A 21,031-nucleotide genomic window follows, 5' to 3' on the forward strand; every position below is an offset into this window, starting at 1 on the left:
TAAGTGACTTCTGAAGGCAATCGGTCCCACTAGATTTTAGTTAGGGGTATCAGATTGTGGAAAATTTCAAGGTATATGAATAATTTTTGAAGGCACCATATGCCCTGTATGTAAAGGTGGCTAAAATATAAATAAAGCTGTGTGAAATAAATAAAAGCACGTCCTTTACTGATTATGGGCATTAACACCAATACATTTACCAGGCAAAAATTGTTCTCTATTGTGTGTTTTTAATAAACACCAATAAATAACGTAAGCTGATGAAAAATAAGCATTTATTTGATGTTTTAAGCTTTTCTAAGTGTACAGAAATATATATTTCATTTAATATACAAAAAATAGGTATATACAGTACATTATAACAAAACTGCTTGTAAAAAAAAGTAACACCATTTTCTACTTACGGATAATTTTATCTGTAACGTATGTCACTTTGTCCCAAAAAGAGGTTTCTCTGCACGCATATATTTTCATTAACGTGGTAACAGTTAATCAAATTGCACTCATGCCTTTAATTACATTGTGAATTAGTCCACTCAATAGTCATCATTCAGTTTTGGAAGGATTCTGGTGGGCTGACCTCTACTGGCTTTTATATTTGTGTGCACCATTGATGAGATCTCTGTACTTGATTGCCCGTCTCCCTTTAAGATTTTTACATGTCATTGTTTTATTGGAGAAGAATATAGCAGGAAACAACACTTTGCTAAAATGTTCCTGAGAACCATAAGTAGCCAGTGAGTGATTCAGCCAAACAGAGCCCACCAATACTTTAAATATCAGGCATTTTGACAGCTGAAAAAAATATTAAAATTTAGCCAACTGACTAGTGATTTACAACATTAAGGGACTAATGACTAATCTGCATGGCGTAAACCTGTAAATACTGAGAAATTAGGTGTTCTTTACTATCACCAAAAGATTTCAAATGCCACTTTTCTAGTGTAGGTTAGTAAACTGAGGCTAGAAATCAAATTGGTCCTACACTTTTCCCCTCCTCCAATGTTTCAGAGGGCCTGTTTCTGAGACACTTAGCTCTCCTACTTTATGTGGCAAACATAAAAAGTAATTGACGATGGTACTAAGGCAAAATAAAATCCCCAATGGATTCTCCATAACAGAGAATAAACAAATACATCTAGGTTGCAGATACCATACAAACAACCAGGAGATTTCGCCAATAGGGTCTTGAAGGTATGTCAGATGATGGTTGCCCTTTAAACCCACTGGGGCTTACCAAAACTCCAATATCATTTCTGGTGGACTTGTCATTAAAAGTAAAGCCTCATACACACGATAGGACTTTGTACAAACTTTCCCTTGGATTTTTGTACAAAGGGCGTCGGCCCTGAACTTGTATTGCATACACACAGCAGGACTTTTTCAGCCAACTTTCACCAAATCATGTGGTTTTTCTGCTCTTTACCGCCACCTTTGGTCAACTTCTGTATTGTTGTCTGATCTTTTGCATTGGTTCTGAGCATGCCTGTTTGTACTTTGTACAAAAGTCCTATGGTTTTCTGTACACACAATCAGACTTTGCTCCATCTGACTTTTGTTGCCAGAAAGTTTGTCCATTCGCACAGCCAACAAAAGTCCGATGAAAACCAAAAAAGTTTGTCCGATGGAGCGTACACATGGTCGGATGTTGCTCCAAAACAGCTAATTTGCATGTTTGTTGTCAAAAAGTCTGATCGTGTGTATGGGTCTTAAGTGTCAATCTGAAAGGGAGGATAGTAAAGAGTACTTGCTAAAAGTCCATTATGTCAGACATAGTGCTATTCCTTATACAGCACCAAGAAGATGTTACCTCTCCTATATAATGATGGATACTGCATGAGTACACATAGAATTTATAGTCATACCTCCAAATTGTTTTACATTTCTGGACAACAAAAGAGATGGTGCTATTGAACAAGGTATAGGTTTGTATTAAAGTGGACATACTGGGGTACATCAGATTGGGGCATGTTTATTGACTAGGAAGTTTAGTTGAAATTCTTTGTTCCAGGTTTAATAAACCAATCTTATTAAAAAGCTAAGTGAATACACTTGTAATTTGGGTAACCTATGACTATTCACTACAATGAATTTCTAGAACTTTAGGTTTCTTTGTAGTTGAAGGCCTACAGGTAGCCCATAACTGTTTTAAACGTTATAATCCTGGCTGTGAGGATCAAGGAAATCAAATTAACAGAAGAAGCAGGAATACCAAAAACCAAACAGATTATGGGTATATGGCAGTGTCATTTAGCTGGTTTGGCTTGTGTAACTCGATTACAAAAACGTGGAAACAGAATAGAAACATTAAAAAGAAAAAAAAAAATCTTACCAAACCAAGGCAACATAGATGGGGAAGGTAATCTATGCTTTCTTGTGCAAGGTGGCATAGACGAGAATTATGATACATGGAGTCTGGCCGTCCCAATGTAGGGTAACACCAGGGGAGTTATGAGAAATGGTGGTTTTCCCTCCCATTGTAATGTGACAGGTAGAGGGAAAAAGATGTGTTACATCTGTTCCATCAAGAGTAGAAACAATATAAAAATAGATCCGTTTTCTTAACTGTCATTCCCTGACTGCATTCGTTTATTGCCATGGTAGAAAGAGAACAAATAGTGCAATGTCATTCTCAGTGTAGATTGTAATGATAATACTGATTATTATTGTGCTCACAGATGTCATCTAGAAAAGTGACACACTTTAAACCCTTTAACTCTGTGTAAGTCCTACTATGTCTCTAAGATCCCTTATGTTCTAAAGAGATTATGTGGCTAAGGGTATATATATGATCAATGTTGACATAGTAACAGAGATCGGTGTAGGTGTTTTATGAGAACCAAACATTTACTTGCCCCAATAATTAAACCCCCCCAACTGCCATATTTATCAAACACACACAGTGAAAGGACTTTTGATTTTATAAGGAAACTGGGATTTCAGTATTGATTGTACAGCCTTGTAGTTTTGAATAACTGAAGGTGGAAAGCTTCTATAAGTAGACTTGTATAACTGGGCAAACAGTTTTTTGAAATATTGGCCTTTCAACCAATTCTCAAACAAAATTACTTCCTTCAAAGCAAATGAATGGAAACTGAACTACAGAAGACTACATTAATGTAAACTGAACTACAGAAGACTAATGGTACAACAATGAAGTGCCTTAAAAAATCACTACCGACTTTGAATTGGTAGACCCATTTGGATCACCAAATCAGAAACTCCATTAGGAGGATATTCAGTTCATTTTTGTGTGCTGGAGTTTGTAATGCTCTGTACCTGTTTCGTTTCAGTTCTGGGATTATGAAACACTAACTTAATGGAATGCTTGAGTCTCTTAATTGTTTCAGCTTTAATACATATTCCCTTACATGGTTCTTCGTACCACATTATAAAGAATTGCCATGAGAGCACCATCAAAGACGTCACACTTGGACTTTGGTCACATGTCTCTGTCCGCAAAAACCATTAAGGCATTATATTTCCTTTTTTGACAATAGTGGTTATATAAAGAGACTATAGTTGGAAGACCAGTGAGACGTTTTGCTACGTAATGCCTCTATGGAATGAGGATGGCTGGTTAAAAAGTAAGTACTCTATGACAAGGCTAAAACTCCATGAAAATGATGTTAGAAACATAGCGTCAATATTCTGAGTCTTGTAAAAATAGACTTTGTCAGGTTTCAGTGTATTATCTGAATCCGTGACCAGCCAATAACTCTTCCAATGTCCCTTCTTCCACAGTTGAACTGTAGCGTGGATGATCCATTGTTGTAACCAAACGCGTGGCTTCATGTCCTGGGCACATAACGTACCGGTTGGTGTTCTCAGGCTGGTGAATCTCGGCAGTGACTGCGCTAGGCTTTGAGAAAATGTCATCCCCGAAATCCTTTGCATCCAGACCACCCACAGCTCCAAGTTCCAACTCTTCAGTGAAGGTAGAAGAATATGGTTTCTCCATGTTGACATAGAGAATCTCATCAGGATCTTTGGCGGGGGGCAAATTCTTGAGGATTTTCTCCAATTCCCTGTGAAGGGTCTCAAATGTGGGACGATCTTTAGAATTTAGCTGCCAACAACTGGACATTAATTCATACCTTGAGGAAATAACAAACAATAGTTCTTGAATCAGATGCAATTTGACTAGTTGTTCCATATAATGTACATAGCAGTAATAAGAGAATAACAGAAATGAAAAGCATTGATGCAACATTTTTCTTGGTCCCTTACATTGGACATTACACCATAATCTAAAGTTTGCTGGATGTTAGAGTGCTACACAACCCAGTTTCTTATCATTTTTGGAGACACTATTTCTGAGATACTTTTGCTTGAGGTTTTGGATCTGCATACCTGATATGGACTTTATAAGGGCTTTCCCTGTTGAATTGGTATTTTATACTCTGAAAAATACTATAGGAATAGTGGAAATATTTTGAATGGATAATACCACCCACAAATCAGAGGTGGGGGAGAACAAAGTCAGCAGCTATGATGGAAGATATCACCACTGTTGTATCCAAGGCCTATCAGAAGCCAGAGAAAAGGTTAAAACTTTTCAAGTTTATTTAAATCTCTGTCCACATTTTGGAGACTGCCCAACACAAGGCATGACTACAAGTGGGAGGAAATATTTCCAAAGTGAGAGTAAACCTCACCCTTGATAGCTGTCAACAAAACTGATGTCGCCGTTGGAAGATTTACCTCTACTCTTTTACTCCTAGTTTACATACTCTTGTTAAAACTGTAAACTTTTGAATTTTCCTTGTTTTTTTGTCCCAGAACCTCCAAATGATAATCTCCTCAACGGGGATGCAGACAGAAATGATAACCTGGCAGAGGTTCTACTTTAATGTGCTTAGAGACTCTGTGAGGATAATTCTTGAACTAGGCGAGGACTAAAGTCTGTCTGAGGTTCCAGCAGGTGCACCCACAAGTTTGTTTTCCAAAGTACAATTAGTCTACCATGTTCAGACCACTGTCAACCACAGCTTTAAAGACTCTGTGGCTTTGGGTGATTCACTATGGATAACATTGAGAAAATGATGACAGCAAACTTTATTGTGGATAAAACCACTGTATCAATGTATGCACTTACTACTGGTAAACATGTGGTCTGGACTTCCAAAAAATTATGCAGGCAGACTCTTGTCAGCTTCTTCCCAGCATAAGAACAGGATGTGGTCTAATGAATTTCAGACCAGGAATGGAAAATTTCATCAGCTGGCTCTGACCCACTGCAGATGGCACTTGTAGGTCTGACCCATCTGATATCAGTTATGGCACAGCTATCAGTACTTAGAATCATACATAATAATCTCATACTGAAATATTGTGAGCATTCATCAACTGGAACATTTATCAAATTTCCAACATAGGTGTCTAGGTGAGTGAGCTGTCACCTTCATCTAAGACAAAACTATATGAAAAATGATTAAAAGTCTTGCTTACTGTTACCATCAATGCCACAGAGATTATTCTCAGGGAACATGTATCCAAAAGATGCAGTGATTGTAATACCTTTGGTAATAGTCTATATACTATATATATTTATATATAATTGTATCCTGTAGTAAATATACACAAATGCCAAAATGGCTATACCAAAAAGCTACACTGATTGAACCCATATGACAGAGTCGTTAATGTGCCAATGCACTGTAACATTCGTCTTTCCTACCATACATTCTATGCTTATACTATACTATACTAAAGATACTTATAAGGTTTCAGGCAACGGGTGCACGTAAACGCTGTAACCCCATGCCCCGGGGCTAAATGCCCAGTGTGCATGGGGGCCATAATAAATTAGATTTTTATTTGTATGTAACCCTCTTTTAAGATTCTCTAGATTGATTTACTAACTATATATAAACAATGCCTGATTACTTGTCCTTGCTGTTCTTGCATATAAAGATATCATGGGCTTCGTCAACATTGGGAGCCGTTCAAACAAACATAGTATCCCTTATGCCCACTGGGTGGCAGTAACAAGCCATTCTACTGAGCTTTCAATTTTTTTTTTTCTTCTATATATTAACATTATAGGTATTCCTTCTCAAAGGAACCCTTTGCTGAGAATATGCTGCCATTACAGATTTTTTTTCTTGTTTAAATGCTAATTGCTTGGCTGCTTTGCCCATATGCAAATCAACAGCTTTAATTTTCTGCTGGCTTTGGCAAATGCATGCTTGTTCCATGTGACTTAAAGTGTATCTAAATCCCCCACCTGGTGATCTGTCCATTAAATTTTGTTTTCCAACTTCCTTTAGGCCCGCTTCACATCAGTACAGTAACATTTTTATGTGTTGCCTTTTTTATGTGCGGTTTACATGTTTTTTTTAGGTGTCCTGCCATTAAACTCTATTAGAATGTGCAATATATGAAAAAAAGATGCAGCATACAGGATTTTGATGCGCTTTCATGAAACGTACGTTCTAATACAGTTTAATGGTGGTGCACTTAAAAACACATGTAAAACACGCATATATATGCAACAGTAGACAATGGGTTTGTTTTACTAAAACTGGAGAGTGCAAAATCTGGAGTAGCTGTGCATGGTAGCCAATCAGCTTCTAACTTCAACTTGTTCAGTTAACCACGTGACTTTCTGAAGATTTACCCCCCTTCATGACCAGACCATTTTTTACGATATGGCACTGCATTATTCTAACTAATAATCCTGCAGGTATGCAACGCTGTACCCAAATTAAAGTATGTCCTTTCCCCCCAATTAGAGCTTCCTTTGTGCTGTGAACAAAAAAAGACTGACAATTTTGAAAAAATTAAATAATAACGATATTAATTTCTGCTATAAAACATACCCAATAAAACTAAAATAAAAAAATCGAATTTCTTCATAAATTTAGGCCAATATGTACTGTACTGTATTCTGCTACATGGTTTTGGTAAAAAATCCCAATAGACGAATATTGATTGGTTTGCGCAAAAGTTATAGTGTCGACAAACTATGGTATATATACCAGAATTTTATTTATTTAATTTTGTTTTACTAGTAATGGTGGCCATCAGCGACTTATAATGGGACTGCGATATTGCGGTGGGCATTCTGACACTGTTTGGGAACCACTGACCCTATTCAGTGTTAAAAATATGCACTGTTACTGTACTAATAACACTGGCTGGGAAGGGGTTAAACATCAGGGGCAATCAAAGAGGTAAATTTGTGCCTAGCTAGTATTTGTGTTTACAGGGCCCTCCTGTACCTTTTTTATTGTACTGTAATTGTGTTGTCCCCCCTATACATTGTAAAGAGCTGCGTAAACTGTTGGAGCTATATACATCGATAATAATAATAATAATAATACTATGTGTGCTGCTTTTACTAAGGGAAGTAATGGATTTTATTCCCTGCTTTGCGGGAAAAGGAAATTAATTACTTCCCCACTGACAGGACAGGGCTCTGCCTTGGTTACATAGGCAGGGCTCTGTCCTGTGTGAATTCCTGATGACCGGCGGGTGGCGGCGGTCGTCCATTGGTTGGCACCCGCTGATTGGCATCTGTTGTGTTTTACCACAGCACGGCCGGGTCATCGGCGATGCCTGCCTGCCCCCTACCCAGAAGGCCAGATCACATACCTAGTATGTGATCTGGCACAGGTGTGCCGCCTTGCTGCCATATATGTACATTATACGGTCGGCAAGCGGTTAAGCGTTGGCAACCAAAAAAAACCTGGAAGCTGATTTTGCACTCTCCTGTTTTAGTAAATTAACCCCAATGGCTTAATTTTCCTCTTTATTAGATACTTGTTGTTTTCAAGAAAAAATTGTAAAAAGTGATGCTGCCCCTTGCACCAGCCATACATATGGCAATTTAATAGTAATTGTAAAAGCAAAGAGGTTAGATGGAACTGAATGGTCCCTATCATTGTACTACCAATTTCTTCAATCATTTACCAATTCGGAGTTGCCAAATTGTCGCTTTAAAATTTTGGCTGTCAAAAGGTGAGTGGTGGATTGATTTCCACAGCAATTCTGAATGTTTGGCTGCTTGATTGGGTAACAGTAAAGTCCGCAGCATGACCGTTTTTGGCGAAATGTTGATGGAAATCCTCCAAACCTGCAACAGTTTTATTTCAGAATTGGAAATAGTACAGCAATATATCACTTACAATCCGTCCAGGCAATCCGGAGGTTGCTTCAGCCGGTTCCCTTGTCTTAGGTAATCATAAATTTCACTGTTCTCCACTCCAGGATAAGGAGTTTGGCCCCTTGTGGCAATTTCCCACATGGTGACGCCAAAGGACCACTAAAAAAGACATTCGGGTCAGTCAGTTTATACAGGGATACCGCTTTACACAAATTTAGAAGGTCCACACTCACTTATATTCTAAAACAATGCAGTTAATATATGTAATGATGACAATCGATATATATTTACAGTATTTTTGTTCCTCCTACCTTTGTTTATATTCTTTACATGTAAAGCAAGCTGCCCAACAAACTATTTTTTTCCTCAGTTTAGGCCAATACCTATTCTACATATCTTTGGTAAAAAGAAAAAAAAGCGCTTATTGATTGGTTTGCGCAAAAGTTATAGCGTTTACAAAATAGAGGATCGTTTTTGGCATTTTGTTATTAATATATATATTTTTTTTAAATGGTGGCAATCAGCAATTTTTATCGTGACTGCGACATTATGGCGGACACATCGGACATTTTAAACACTTTTTTGGGACCATTGTCATTTATACAGCAATCAGTGCTATACAAATGCACTGATTCCTGTGTAAATGACACTGGCAGTGAAGGGGTTAACCACTAGGGGGCAGTGTGGGGGTTAAGTGTGTCCTGGAGCGTGTTTCTAACTGTGGGGGGTGTGGCTACATGTGACACATCACTGACCTCTGCTCCTGGTCACAGGGAGCAGAGATCAGTGACAGTGTCACTACGCAGAATGGGGAGAAGCTTGTTTACATTAGCATCTCCCCGTTCTTCCTCCCCGTGAGGCGATCGTGGGTATCCCCACAGCGATCGAGTCCGCGGGACCTGTGGCCCAACTCACGGAGCTTGCCGCGGGTGCGCGAGTGCCCACTGGCTGCCTCTTAAAGGGCAACATACATGTATGTGATTCTGCCTGTACGAGCCCTTCTGCCGACGTATATCATCGTGAGGCGGTTGGCAAGAGGTTAATGGGCAGACTAAATGTGCCAAGCTGATTGATCCATCAACTTGGGTACAACCAGCCTACCGGATTCACTTGCAATTATCTCAAGCAGCTACTATAGCCACTAGCGATAATCACTATCTTCTCCCGCTGGGGACTCTTTTCCTCACCCAACCCTCCCCCCTGCCAGGAGAAGACAATTGCTTGGCAAGAGGGATTTCCCTGTCAGCAATGTCTATGTTGTTGAGGGAATCATGCAGATTTATTTCCTGCAAACCGTGGTTGAAGGAAAGAAATTTGCACTGTTTCTGGCTGGCCTAACACTTCCAGGGGTGACCACAATGGTCATCTTTTCGAGCTTGTTCACAATAGCAGTTGGGGAGGTAGTAAGAACCCGTAGTTGATCGCTTTTTACCGCCTCCCAACAGCTAGACCCTTTAGCTACCGATGCAATAACTTGGGTTGCATACATGACGTGCTTTACTTCATGGCCCCGGCAAGAATAATACCACCTGTTGCTTTAGGCAGGCATAGCACCTGTGCAATGCGACCTATTCAAGTAAACTGGGCCACTTTGTAAGCCCCCGGTTGGGGTGTGCTAGTGTAGGAATCAAGAGTTAGGGATGAGAAGGGAATGCAGGACCTCTTCACCTCCTGTCGCTTCCTAAAGAGCGATCTGAACATCGAGAGCACTGTTAGTGTCAATGAGATCTTATGCCTCTTTCACACAGGCAGCCAGTGGGTGGTAAAAACAGGTGGTCTTACGCCTCCTAACTGCCCACACAACCAGAGGGAGTTGTGCATACAGTATGATGCCTTGCATAGAAGCCACTGAAAATGTATTGAAATTGTTGAAAAGCAGCACAGTCTGTCAAACCCGCCCTTTTAAATGAAATGCTTTGCACAACAACCACCACAGATCGCTTTTCAGAAGCTGTCCAAGAGTGAATAAAGCATTACTATACAACTTTACTGGCAGACCATTGCTGCCTAGAGTCCTACATTGCTAGGACATAAGCAGCTCTTGCACCCAAATAAAGTACGTTTGCGCAGTATGCATGTCAGTATTATCACAAATATTTACAGCACACATTACAGTCCATCTTTACTGATCTTTATACAGTTGTGTGCATGGGCCTATAAAAAACAAAACATCTGCGTTCTGATCCTGAAAAGAAAAAAACGTGCTAATGAAAATGCTGCGTTATTCACGGCTGACTGCTGATACTTACCTTTTCTTTTCTCCCATATTGCTTAGCCATTGGGAGTGAAGAAAAATACCCAGTACAATAGGGCACTATTTATTCCACTTACACCAACAATGGGACACTATTCCTTTCACTGATACCAACAATGGGACACTATTCCTTCCACAGACACGAACAATGGGACACTATTTCTTCTACTGACACCAACGATGGGACACTATTATTTTCAGTGACACTAACGATGGGACACTATTCCTTTCAGTGACACCAACGATGGGACACTATTATTTTCAGTGACACCAATGATGGGACACTATTCCTTTCAGTGACACCAACGATGGGACACTATTCCTTTCAGTGACACCAAAGATGGGACACTATTCCTTTCAATGACACCAACGATGGGAGACTATTCCTTTCACTGACACCAACAATGGGACACTATTTCTTTCACTGACACCAACAAAGGGGCCCTATTCCTTCAACTAATACCAATGATGGGGCATTATTCCTCCTACTGACCACCAATTCTGAGACATTGTCAACTCCCATTGACACAGGGAATTGTCTACTCACTCTCACCACAGTCCGGCCCCCCTAAGGCCTGAAGGACAATAATCTTTGTTTATAAAGTTTGGAGACCTCTGCTTTAGAGTCAGGGACCACAGTTGTCCTTAGTGCCTTGATGAAGCAGTGTGGCTTCCAAACCAATGCAGCTAAAACCTCTGTGCAGTTAAAGCAGATTAGTCTAACTTTTTGCTGGCCAGCTTATGTAAGACCCAAGTCACTTCCTTTGTTTGTTCCAGGCTCCTAAACAGAGTGGCAAGGGAACAATGGGAATATAAGGGTATAGTCTGGTACACATGTACATGTGTACCACTGTCTGTTTAACAGGAACCACTACATTTAAAGCCAGGCGATGGCTGCAAGCAATGATCAGTGTATCCTGGTGGTTGTTGGGGGGGAGGGGTGGGTCCCCTCTGTCAGAATACAATAGTTTTTATGGGAGAGGATTCCACATCACACATTGTTTTGTTTATGCAGAAATCTGTCAGGATTTTTTTGTTCAACCTGCTGGTTGAATTAATTAAAAACATGTATATCCAGCTTAAAAGAGAAGTTCTGGATTTATAAAAGCAAATAATTATACTCACCTAGGTGGATGCAGTATCGATCCAATGTTGCATCTGTCCCCCACCGGCTCTGTGATCGCTCAGTTCTCCCCCTCCGCTCTAAATAGAAAGCTATGGCTGTCAGTCAGTGGCTCTCTGCTCTCCCCTCCAGCGCTCACTGGAACGCTGGGCTGTGGAGGGGGTGAGAGGGTCTGGCTCAGGCTCTAAGTGGATCATTGACGAGCTGAGCCAAGTGCCGGTCCAGGCTTCTGGGCCGATACCAACCATATGGTCGGGTCTTTTCAGGGCCTGGACCGGCTCTGTGACTTCAGCCCGCTGTTGGTTGAAAATGGATCCTAGGAGTGCAGAACAAACTGCACTCCTGTGATCCATAGGAGAAGTATAGCTAAAATAGCTTTGACCATACCTCTCCTTTAATGAACTGGTGAAGCTGCCATTAACGTGAACCTGCAATTCAATATAATGTAAGTATAAGTAGGGTACCTCATTTCGGCATTTTCATGCTGTTCAAGAAACAATTTTATATTAAACAGAAATGTAATTACATGACTTTTAGAACCCAGGCTTAAAGGGAATTGAGGTCCCTTTGTACTGCGGTTAAAATAACAAGAAGCAGCTAAAAAAATCCTGTGCAATCTGAAGTCATATGATCTCACTGATAAATGCAGCAATTTTGGAAATATTATACTTTGCACAATATATCTAATTGGCTGCAGGATCATGTTTATTTCTCTTTCCACATAAAAAAGAGGAGTTCCAGACCCCATGACATCATCACATACTGAGGCCAGCCAGCGACGGGCAGATTTCTTGCTGAGCCTTGACTGGTGAGACATCTGTCTGTTCTTCTGCCCATCTCTGCCCCTCTGAGCCTTGAATTTCTGTTTATTTCAGAATACGCTGATGGGTGGTATTAGCACTGTACTTGTGGTATATTGTTTGTCCCTTTTGATATGCAATGGTAAATCTATGCTGATGATAATGAATGCTACTAAGACAACCTATAGATGATTCTTTTTTTTTTTCTGCGTGATAAAAACAGGGAAATGGCGCTGCTGGGAAGTGATCCGATATCACCTCTGATACAGGGAGAATCAACAGAAGTGGGTATATATTAATACAAACCTGGTGTAAGTAACATCTAAATCCCAACCAAATGTGAAATATGTTTTGCACTAGCAGCATATAAAGAGCTTCATCTGAGTGAAAAGAGCCTTTCTCATAAGAGAATATGACATAAAAAATATATGTATAATACAATCTAGTAATAAGTGACATAAGAAAATACCATCAGATAATAAATGATTCCTTAATTTCAATATAACGTGTCCAAAGTAGTTAATTAAAACAAAGGTGAATGGTTAATGAAAAAAATATTTTGAAATATATATATGATACTATAAATAAAAAAGTCCATATGACAATATATAAATCATTTCAGTGTCCCATATGCATGTTTCTACGCAAAGTGCTCATGTTAGTATCCAAAAAATGGTAACTTTATATACTCTTTCGTGTGGTAATAAAGTGGCTTCTTGTGCAAAAGATAAAGTGACCAAGTGCATCCAAAATAAGGTGAAGTGGCCGGAAGTGATGTTGGCATTGATATGTACCAATGACGTTGATGCTACACCTCAGACAACATCCAGTGACGAAACGCGCAAGACAGGCAATACTTGGTATACATCAACATCAACGTCACTTCCGTTTTTTTTTTAATCCGTCTTTGGAACGCACGCCGTCCAGACCACAGAACTGGTCACCTTATAGCCATTCTTGTTGGTGGGGCATACTGTTGTCTAGCCCCGTTTTTAAACTACAGTACTGTTTTATGCACCATATATTAATAAACATATTTAAATTGGATTTACGCTATGGATGCCCATTTCTGATTGCATGTGGATGTCGGTTCATACATCTTTTGGGTTGCATTGAGAGGATTCATTGTTTCCTTGGGACATGCGGATTGGTAAAACATCTGATTATACGCTCTTTACCCCTGCAGGGGTGATGGCTTCTGGTGAGTGTGCACACTTGAGGGAGAGCACAAGGAGTCACCTTATTTTGGATGCACTTGGTCACTTTATCTTTTGCACAAAAAGTCACTTTATTATCGCAGAGAAGAGGATAAATAGTTACCATTTTTTGGATACTAACATGAAAGGATGTTATATATTGTCATATGGACTTTTTTCTTTATAGCATCTTATATATTTCAAACTACTTTTTTCATTAACCATTTACATTTGTTTTAATTAACTACTTTGGACACTTTATATTGCAATTAAGGAATCATTTATTATCTGATGGTATTTTCTTATGTCACTTATTACTAGATTGTATTATACATATATTTTTTATGTCATATTCTCTTATGAGAAAGACTCTCTTCACTCACAAGAAGCCATTTATATGGTGCTAATGCAACACATTTCACATTTGGTTGGAGTTTAGATGTTACTTACATCAGGGTTGTATTAATATACATACCCACTTCTGTTGAGTCTCCCTGTTGTATCAGAGATTATATTGGATCACTTCCCAGCAGCGCCATTTCCCTGTTTTTATCACGCACATTACTTGGGATAACACTTTGTGGGATCCTTCTCTGGGGACGCTGCAACTATACACATATACCTAAGTGCAGATTTTTGTTTTATAACTTTTTTTTTTCAACCTCTCCCCAATGAGGACACCCGGCCACAGACAGAAGCAAAAAAATTATAATTTAGCAGCGAAAAGAAGGATTAGAACTTTGAACAATATTTTAGTGTTTTTGTGTTGTGCCCGTGTGATGATTGTAGCTTTTATTTCTTGCAAAGGTGCCACAGGTCCTCAAAGTCATACATAAAGATTGGACAAATTTTAACTTTTCCTCACTCTATCCCAACCTATAGTTAGGACCAGAACTATAGGCTGCCCAATATTGCCCCTCACATGGTCCCTGCAAAGACTTTGGCTCCTGCCCTATTAGAATGCCACTGTACTCACCACATCACTCTTGGTGGTGTAGACACGGTCTGCTAGACTTTCTATGGCAATCCATTTGACTGGCATTTTGGCAATCCGGCCTTGGCGATAATAATCTCCATTGTAGATTTTCTTGGACAGGCCGAAGTCTGCCACACAAACATTCATGTTCTCATTCAACCTGGGTGGAGGCAATAAGACTAATGAGACGTGATGCTGAAGACATGTAAGAAGTTTGGGATTAGTAATAAAGTACTAAAGTAATAAAGTGTAATTTATATGGTTTTAATCAGTTAACAGAAAGATGGAGATTATTAAAAAGCAATACTACTACAGCAGGTTAATTTGTCATTCTATTTTAGCCTGTCAAATGGATGACTCCACTGTGCATGGGCAAATGTATTATTATGTATTATTATGTATTATAAACTCTTAATGGCTCATGGATGAGAAGGGAAAATAATGAATGAGAAGCTGTAAAGATATAACATATAAATACAATATAGTGGAGAACATGAAACCCTTATATACAGAATAGAAGGAGCAAGATAATCACTTGCCAATCGCGTAACATATATGTTCCGTGGCAAGGAGGGTGGGACATACCACACATATATGTGTCCATGTACAGATAAGCTTTCTCTGCTGAGAGCTCATTCACTCAATCCCACCAAGGTGACCACTCTGCCACAGACAGCTCCCAGTCTCTGTTTATGAACAGTAGAACAGGCTCCATGTGACGACTGTGACAGCCAATCACAGCGACCACCCTGCATTAAAACCCAGGGAGGGGGTGTGAAATGGTTAAAGATAAGGAGTCATGCAAGAAAAGTAGAGAGAAATCATGTATAACAAGGCTGGTCTACAGGAACACACTGGAAAATAGAATTTTCTATGGGGACTGATGGGGCTGACAGTTTTAGTGTGCTTCCTTGCTTTAGTAGACCATGCTGAGATGGAAAACCACTGAGTTCCATCGATGTACTAAAAAAACCTGTATCATATAAACCAATTAGAGTTAAACCTAGAATGGACAATAGTAGTTGAGGAATGAAGGGCATGTTGGTAACATTCAAAGAAACTTTCTAGTCCCCGTCTAGCACTGGTAGCCCAGAACAAACACTCCCTCCCTTCTCTAGGTCCTTACATGCAGTTTCTTGCCGCCAGGTCTCTGTGGATGAAGTTCTTGCTGCTTAGGTACTCCATGCCGCTCGCTATATCCGTCATGAACTTCACCAGCGTCTGTGTTGGAAGGAACTGTTGAATGATAATTAAGATGGGGTCAGTATAGAAATAAAGCATATATATCAATATGACCATAATGGTATTTAAGAGGTTATCCAAAATAAAACTGCACTTATTAAAGTGGTTCTAAAGCCTAAAGTTTATTTTTTTTTTACCTTAATTCATTCTCTGCATTAAGATAAAAAAAAACTTCTGTATCACCCCCAGTCCCCCTTTATACTTACTTGAACCCAATCTCAATCCAGCGCTGTGCATGAGAGCAGCAGCTCTCTCCACTCTCTCCCTCCTTACTGGACAGATTGATAGCAGTGGGAGCTATATTTTTAGAGCAGTGATGGCGAACCTTGGCACCCCAGATGTTTTGGAAATACATTTCCCATGATGCTCAACTACACTGCAGAGTGCATGAGCATCATGGGAAATGTAGTTCCAAAACATCTGGGGTGCCAAGGTTTGTCATCACTGCCCTAGAGAATAAAATGGTGGTCGTTGCAATATTTTATGTCACATTGTATTTGCGCAGCGGTCTTTTAACTGCATTTTTTTTTTTTTAAATACACTTTCATGAATTAAGAAGAAAAAACAGTAAACTTAGCACAATTTGATTGTGTAATGTGAAAGATGATGTTACCTAACATTTCATGCTTTAAAATTGCGCACACCTGTTGAAATGGCGACAAACTACGGTACTTAAAAATCTCCATAGGCGATGCTTTAATACTTTTTTTTTAATAGATATTTATTGAATTTTCAGTTGACAAGAAAAATAAAACAGAACATCATTATCAGTTGTATAGGAATTTAAGGTATACAGTGTAATTATCACAAGTGTTTTACATCAGTTCACATATGGTTAGTTCATATATATTTGATATCTTCAGAAATAAGGAGGAGGAGCACCGGTTTCGGATAAGTATACCGAGCAGGAGAACACCATCATTGGCTAGATGGCAGTTGTCTCCTATATATTCTTGCAGTAGAAAGGACGAGGGGTTCATCTTTCATAGATTTAATGTTTTCCATTTACTCCACGATTGCCACTTGCAAGTGAAGTGTTCTAACTGTCTGAAGGGATCGCTGTAATTTGTTCATGCAAATAGTGCCATTGGGTAAGATCTATCACATCCCATAGGGTGGTAGAGTTAGGGCTTTTCCATCTTTTTGTGATGCTAAGTTTAGCAGCCAGTAGAATATGAGTAGTTATGTGTTATGACACTCCTCTGTGGGAGTGTTTCCATTTCCAGAGATGGGAGTGCTAGGCTGGGAGAAGGTATGCTAGATATTTGGGTGACTTTGGATATGCGTTTAAATGTCTAGAACGCTGTTATAATTTAGGGCACCCCCAGAAGGTATGGAGGAGGTCGCCTTTTTGGCCACAGTGTTTCCAGCATAAATTAGGTTGAAGTGATTAAATCGAGAAATTCTGTCTGGGGTTAAGTACCATCTGAGTAGCAATTTGATGGAGAGTTCCCAGGGGGTGGAGCAACTGGTGTCTTTATATGTGACGTTGCTTTAAATTTTTTTAACAATTACCAGTTTGGAGATACAGAGGAGGTGCTTGAATTATTGCTCTTTCTTTAAGGATCGCGACAATACCTCACATGTGGTTTGAACACTGTTTGCATTTGCTGGCGTGACTTACGTATGCTTTCGCTTCTGCACGTGAAGAATGGGGCACTTTAAAAAAACTGTCCCTTAACATTTTTTATTTTTTGATCACTTTTACTGCTGTAAACATCCTTGTAACAGTAATAGTCAGGTGTCAGGTATTTTTTTGGAGGGATCTGGATTCTATAACACCACAAATCCCTCCTTTGCACTTAAAGTGGAAGTAAACTCCCCTATCGTTTTCATCCAAGGAAGCTGCCATCTTTGCCTCTGTTTAATCTTCAACTGCTATGGTGCTGCACATGTGATTCGTTATGATACCAGCCATTGGATGGTTTGATAGTTTGGCTGAGAGCAGGGCCAATGTGCAGTTAGCATTCCCGGCATGCCTTTTTTTTTTACCTGTTTGAATCGATGGGTTTACTTCCACTTTAAAGGGGTTGTATAGGTTCGATTAAATTTTTTTATTTTTTTAAATAGCAAACATGTTATACTTACCTCCACTGTGCAGGTCATTTTTCAGTGGCCCCAATTCTGCTGTTCTGGGGTCCCACGACGGCTGTCTCGGCTCCTCCCTGCTAAAGCTAACCTCCCCTGGGAAGCTCTTTCCCGAAGGGGGTTAGCTTGTGGGCGCAATCCCGTGTCATACAGTTGGCGTTCATAGACGCCAACTGTATGACTCAATCCTGTCCCCCGGTAATTGACAGCAGCGTGAGCCAATGGCTGCGCTGCTATCAATCTATCCAATCAACGTCCAGACCCGGTGGAGAAGAGGAAGCCGGGTGACGTGCAAGGCAGGTGAACGGGCTCAGGTAAGTAAAACGGGGGGGGGGCTGGGGGGCCATGACAGCGAGGTGTTTTTTCCCCTTAATGCATAGGATGCATTAAGGTAAAAAAACACAAGCATTTACAACCCCTTTAAAAGCATTAAAACTGCCAAGTTTGGATGTTTTGAATGCTGTCATTTTTTTAAAAATCTGGTGTCTTTAAGGCTCCAGTAAACCGGAAGTGGTGTCATGTCATGAATCAGCCGTGACACCTACTCCTCTGAAAAATATCTAAAACGAAATATATATATATATATATAATATATATATATATATATATATATATATATATATATATATATATATATATATATATATATATATATATATATATATATAAATTAGGCATGCTGTGTGAATAGGAACACATAACAAATATATAGAAGAATTTTCTTCAATTTGACTGCCAAAGTGGAAATACACTTCGAGGTGGCTAAGGCAGCACCCATAGCTCCCAACATTTTGAGATGGGAATAACGGACACCTACTAACAAATGTATTTAGGCATAGGACCTGCACCCTGCCACAACCCCTTAAAGTGGTTGTAAACCCATTAAAAAAAATCCTAAAAAAAGACAAACCTGCAAGACAAAGGCATAATGAGCTAGTATGCATATGCCCCCGCATCAGTCCTCGTTCACAGATCCGGCAGCTGACATCTCCCCGGGGGGGTTACTTCTGGGTATCGTGGCTCCGGTGCTGTGATTGGCCAGAGTCGCGATGACGTCACTCTCGCGCATGCGCGTGGCACCCGCCGGCGACGGCACAGTACAACAGTTTGCTTAAGTGCGCATGTGCTGATGATGTCGGCACGTTCAAATACAGGGAATATCTCCTAAACCTGCACGGTTTAGGAGATATCCAGTGTAGCTACAGGTAAGCCTAATTATAGGCATGCCTGTAGTATAAAGTGGTTGTAAAGGGTTTACAACCACTTTAAAAGAGAATTAACCAAAATAAGGTTTAATAAATCCACAAGGACTTTTTTTTACCACTACTATTCCTTTATATTGGCTTTTAAAATGTACAAATGCAGCAATTTAGAAATTGGATGAAAGGTTTAGCACTGGGAAACACTTTTTTAAAGATAAAAAGTGCATTTTGTATACAACTATATAGATCAGACCAAAATGAGGGACAAATGAGGAGGAAAAAGGGACATTGCTCTAAATCAGGGACAGTAGGGAGCTATGCAGTACCTGTGGTTTTAAATTAATGTCTTCATCTTTATGGAACCCCTTGTATACTAGCCTCAGGCTATACGCAGTGTTTTGTAAGTCTGAAGGAAGGTGTCAGGACATATACCTACCAATGGGGCATCACCCAGCCGTGAGTACAGCAGAAAGCTGTGCAGATCTCCATGTTTCATGAATGGCAGAATGACCACCGGTGATGGGTAACCCTCATTCTCTGTATTCTGCAGACACACACCTATGAAACGAGACAGACAGGAGCACATATCAATAAACAGTGTTCATTTTAACACTTTTATACTTTCTTAAAAGCTCTCAAAGTTCTTTTTCTACCAAGTGAGATATGTCTGCGTGTCTTTTTGGTGCTTCTGATTGATAAATGATTGCATTTACTTATAGCATGTGTAGACAGCTCTAAAGCTGGGTACACATTACAGTAACTTTTTTTTCGTGATACCCCGCAGATTGCATGAAAAAAAAAAAACTCTCAGCTCCAGTCGGACACACTGTACTAACCTTGCGAGGTTAGTTCGGCGATCTCTCCGGCTGAGCTGTTGTGTTCCAACAGAGGGACACCCCCCCCCCCCCCGCCAGAACACTCTGATCAGTGTGACGGACTGGGGTTTATATGGTCACAAAACAGACACTCCAAAGGAAAGTACATATTCATTTTTTTTTTTATATAACCATTTCTGATCAAAAGCTCTCATCTGACTTTTTCTGGTGGAATTTCCGATCGTGTGGAGGGTTTCCAATTATATTAAAGATATCACATTATTTTTAAACATTTACAGCCATTGATTCTTAAAGTATAAATTTAGCTTTGACATCAAAAAAAATAGGCACTTGATTGCTCACTATACATATACTGTACTTCAATCAATAGACACATGCCATGCTGCCATTAGTCACTATCCATAAAACAATATGCTCAATTAGTCCATATGTAGTAAAACGTAAAATCATTGCAATTTGGTAGGAGACTAAGTTTCCTCTTTACTACATATGGACTAATTTAGCATATTGTTTTATGGATAGTGACTAATGTCAGCATGGCATGTGTTTATTGATTTGAGTATAGTATATGTATAGTAAGCAATCAAGAGTCTACTTATTTGTTTTCTTTTCTATTTTTCTTTTTGGTGTCGTTACACCTTGGGAAACTTTCACACTGGAACGCCTGTCCGTTAGCACTGAAGCGGCGCTCGTTTTTGCAGCGCTTTAGCTCTGTTTTAGCATTGCTTTTCGGCTGCAGGCGGGGAGGTTTTTACCCAAAAGAAAAGGGTAAATGCTTTAAAGGCGCTTTGGAAGCGCTGCCCATTCATTGCAATGGGAAGGTCATTTTGGGAGCGCTATTTACAGCACTCCCAAACCTCCCCAAAAATTGTGCTTGCAGGACTTTTTGTAACGTCCCACAAGCGCCCCGCTCCAGTGTGAAACGTCCCACTGAAATGAATGGGAGGCGCGTTTCAGGCGCTTTTCCGAGGCTATTTCTAGTGCTAAAGCGCCTGAAAACCAGCCTGGTGTGAAAGTAGCCTACAAGCGGGGTTCCACTGTCTCCAACGTTCTGTTTTTTTGGGCAAAATGACAACAATTAGGATATTTAAATATGCAACTCACTTGTTCTGTTTTTAAAGATTTCTGCTGTCCGTTTTCTCCCAATAAAAAAACTTATAACATTTTATACTGCTGGTTGTCATCTTGCCTGTGGGCATGTGAA

At 39.7% G+C, this 21,031-nt stretch overlaps 1 protein-coding gene across 2 annotated transcripts in view; it reads right to left on the minus strand.

Annotated features, from left to right (window-relative positions):
• Nucleotides 1–258: 258 nt before the first annotated feature.
• Nucleotides 259–21,031, minus strand: part of AXL (AXL receptor tyrosine kinase) — a 129,905-nt gene continuing 109,132 nt past the window's right edge. For both annotated transcript variants that reach the window (XM_077481279.1, XM_077481268.1), the window contains exons 16-20: nt 19,428–19,549; nt 15,586–15,695; nt 14,460–14,619; nt 8,133–8,269; nt 259–4,097 (exon numbers count right to left, since the gene is read on the minus strand). In XM_077481279.1, the coding sequence (XP_077337405.1) occupies nt 3,692–4,097; nt 8,133–8,269; nt 14,460–14,619; nt 15,586–15,695; nt 19,428–19,549 (935 nt within the window). In that variant the 3' untranslated portion in view covers nt 259–3,691. The remainder of the gene's footprint in view (nt 4,098–8,132; nt 8,270–14,459; nt 14,620–15,585; nt 15,696–19,427; nt 19,550–21,031) is intronic.

The sequence above is a fragment of the Lithobates pipiens genome, unplaced genomic scaffold, assembly GCF_037356315.1.
Source record: "Lithobates pipiens isolate NorthernLeopardFrog02 unplaced genomic scaffold, aLitPip1_a1.2 Scaffold_1, whole genome shotgun sequence".
Taxonomy (NCBI): Eukaryota; Metazoa; Chordata; class Amphibia; order Anura; family Ranidae; genus Lithobates; species Lithobates pipiens.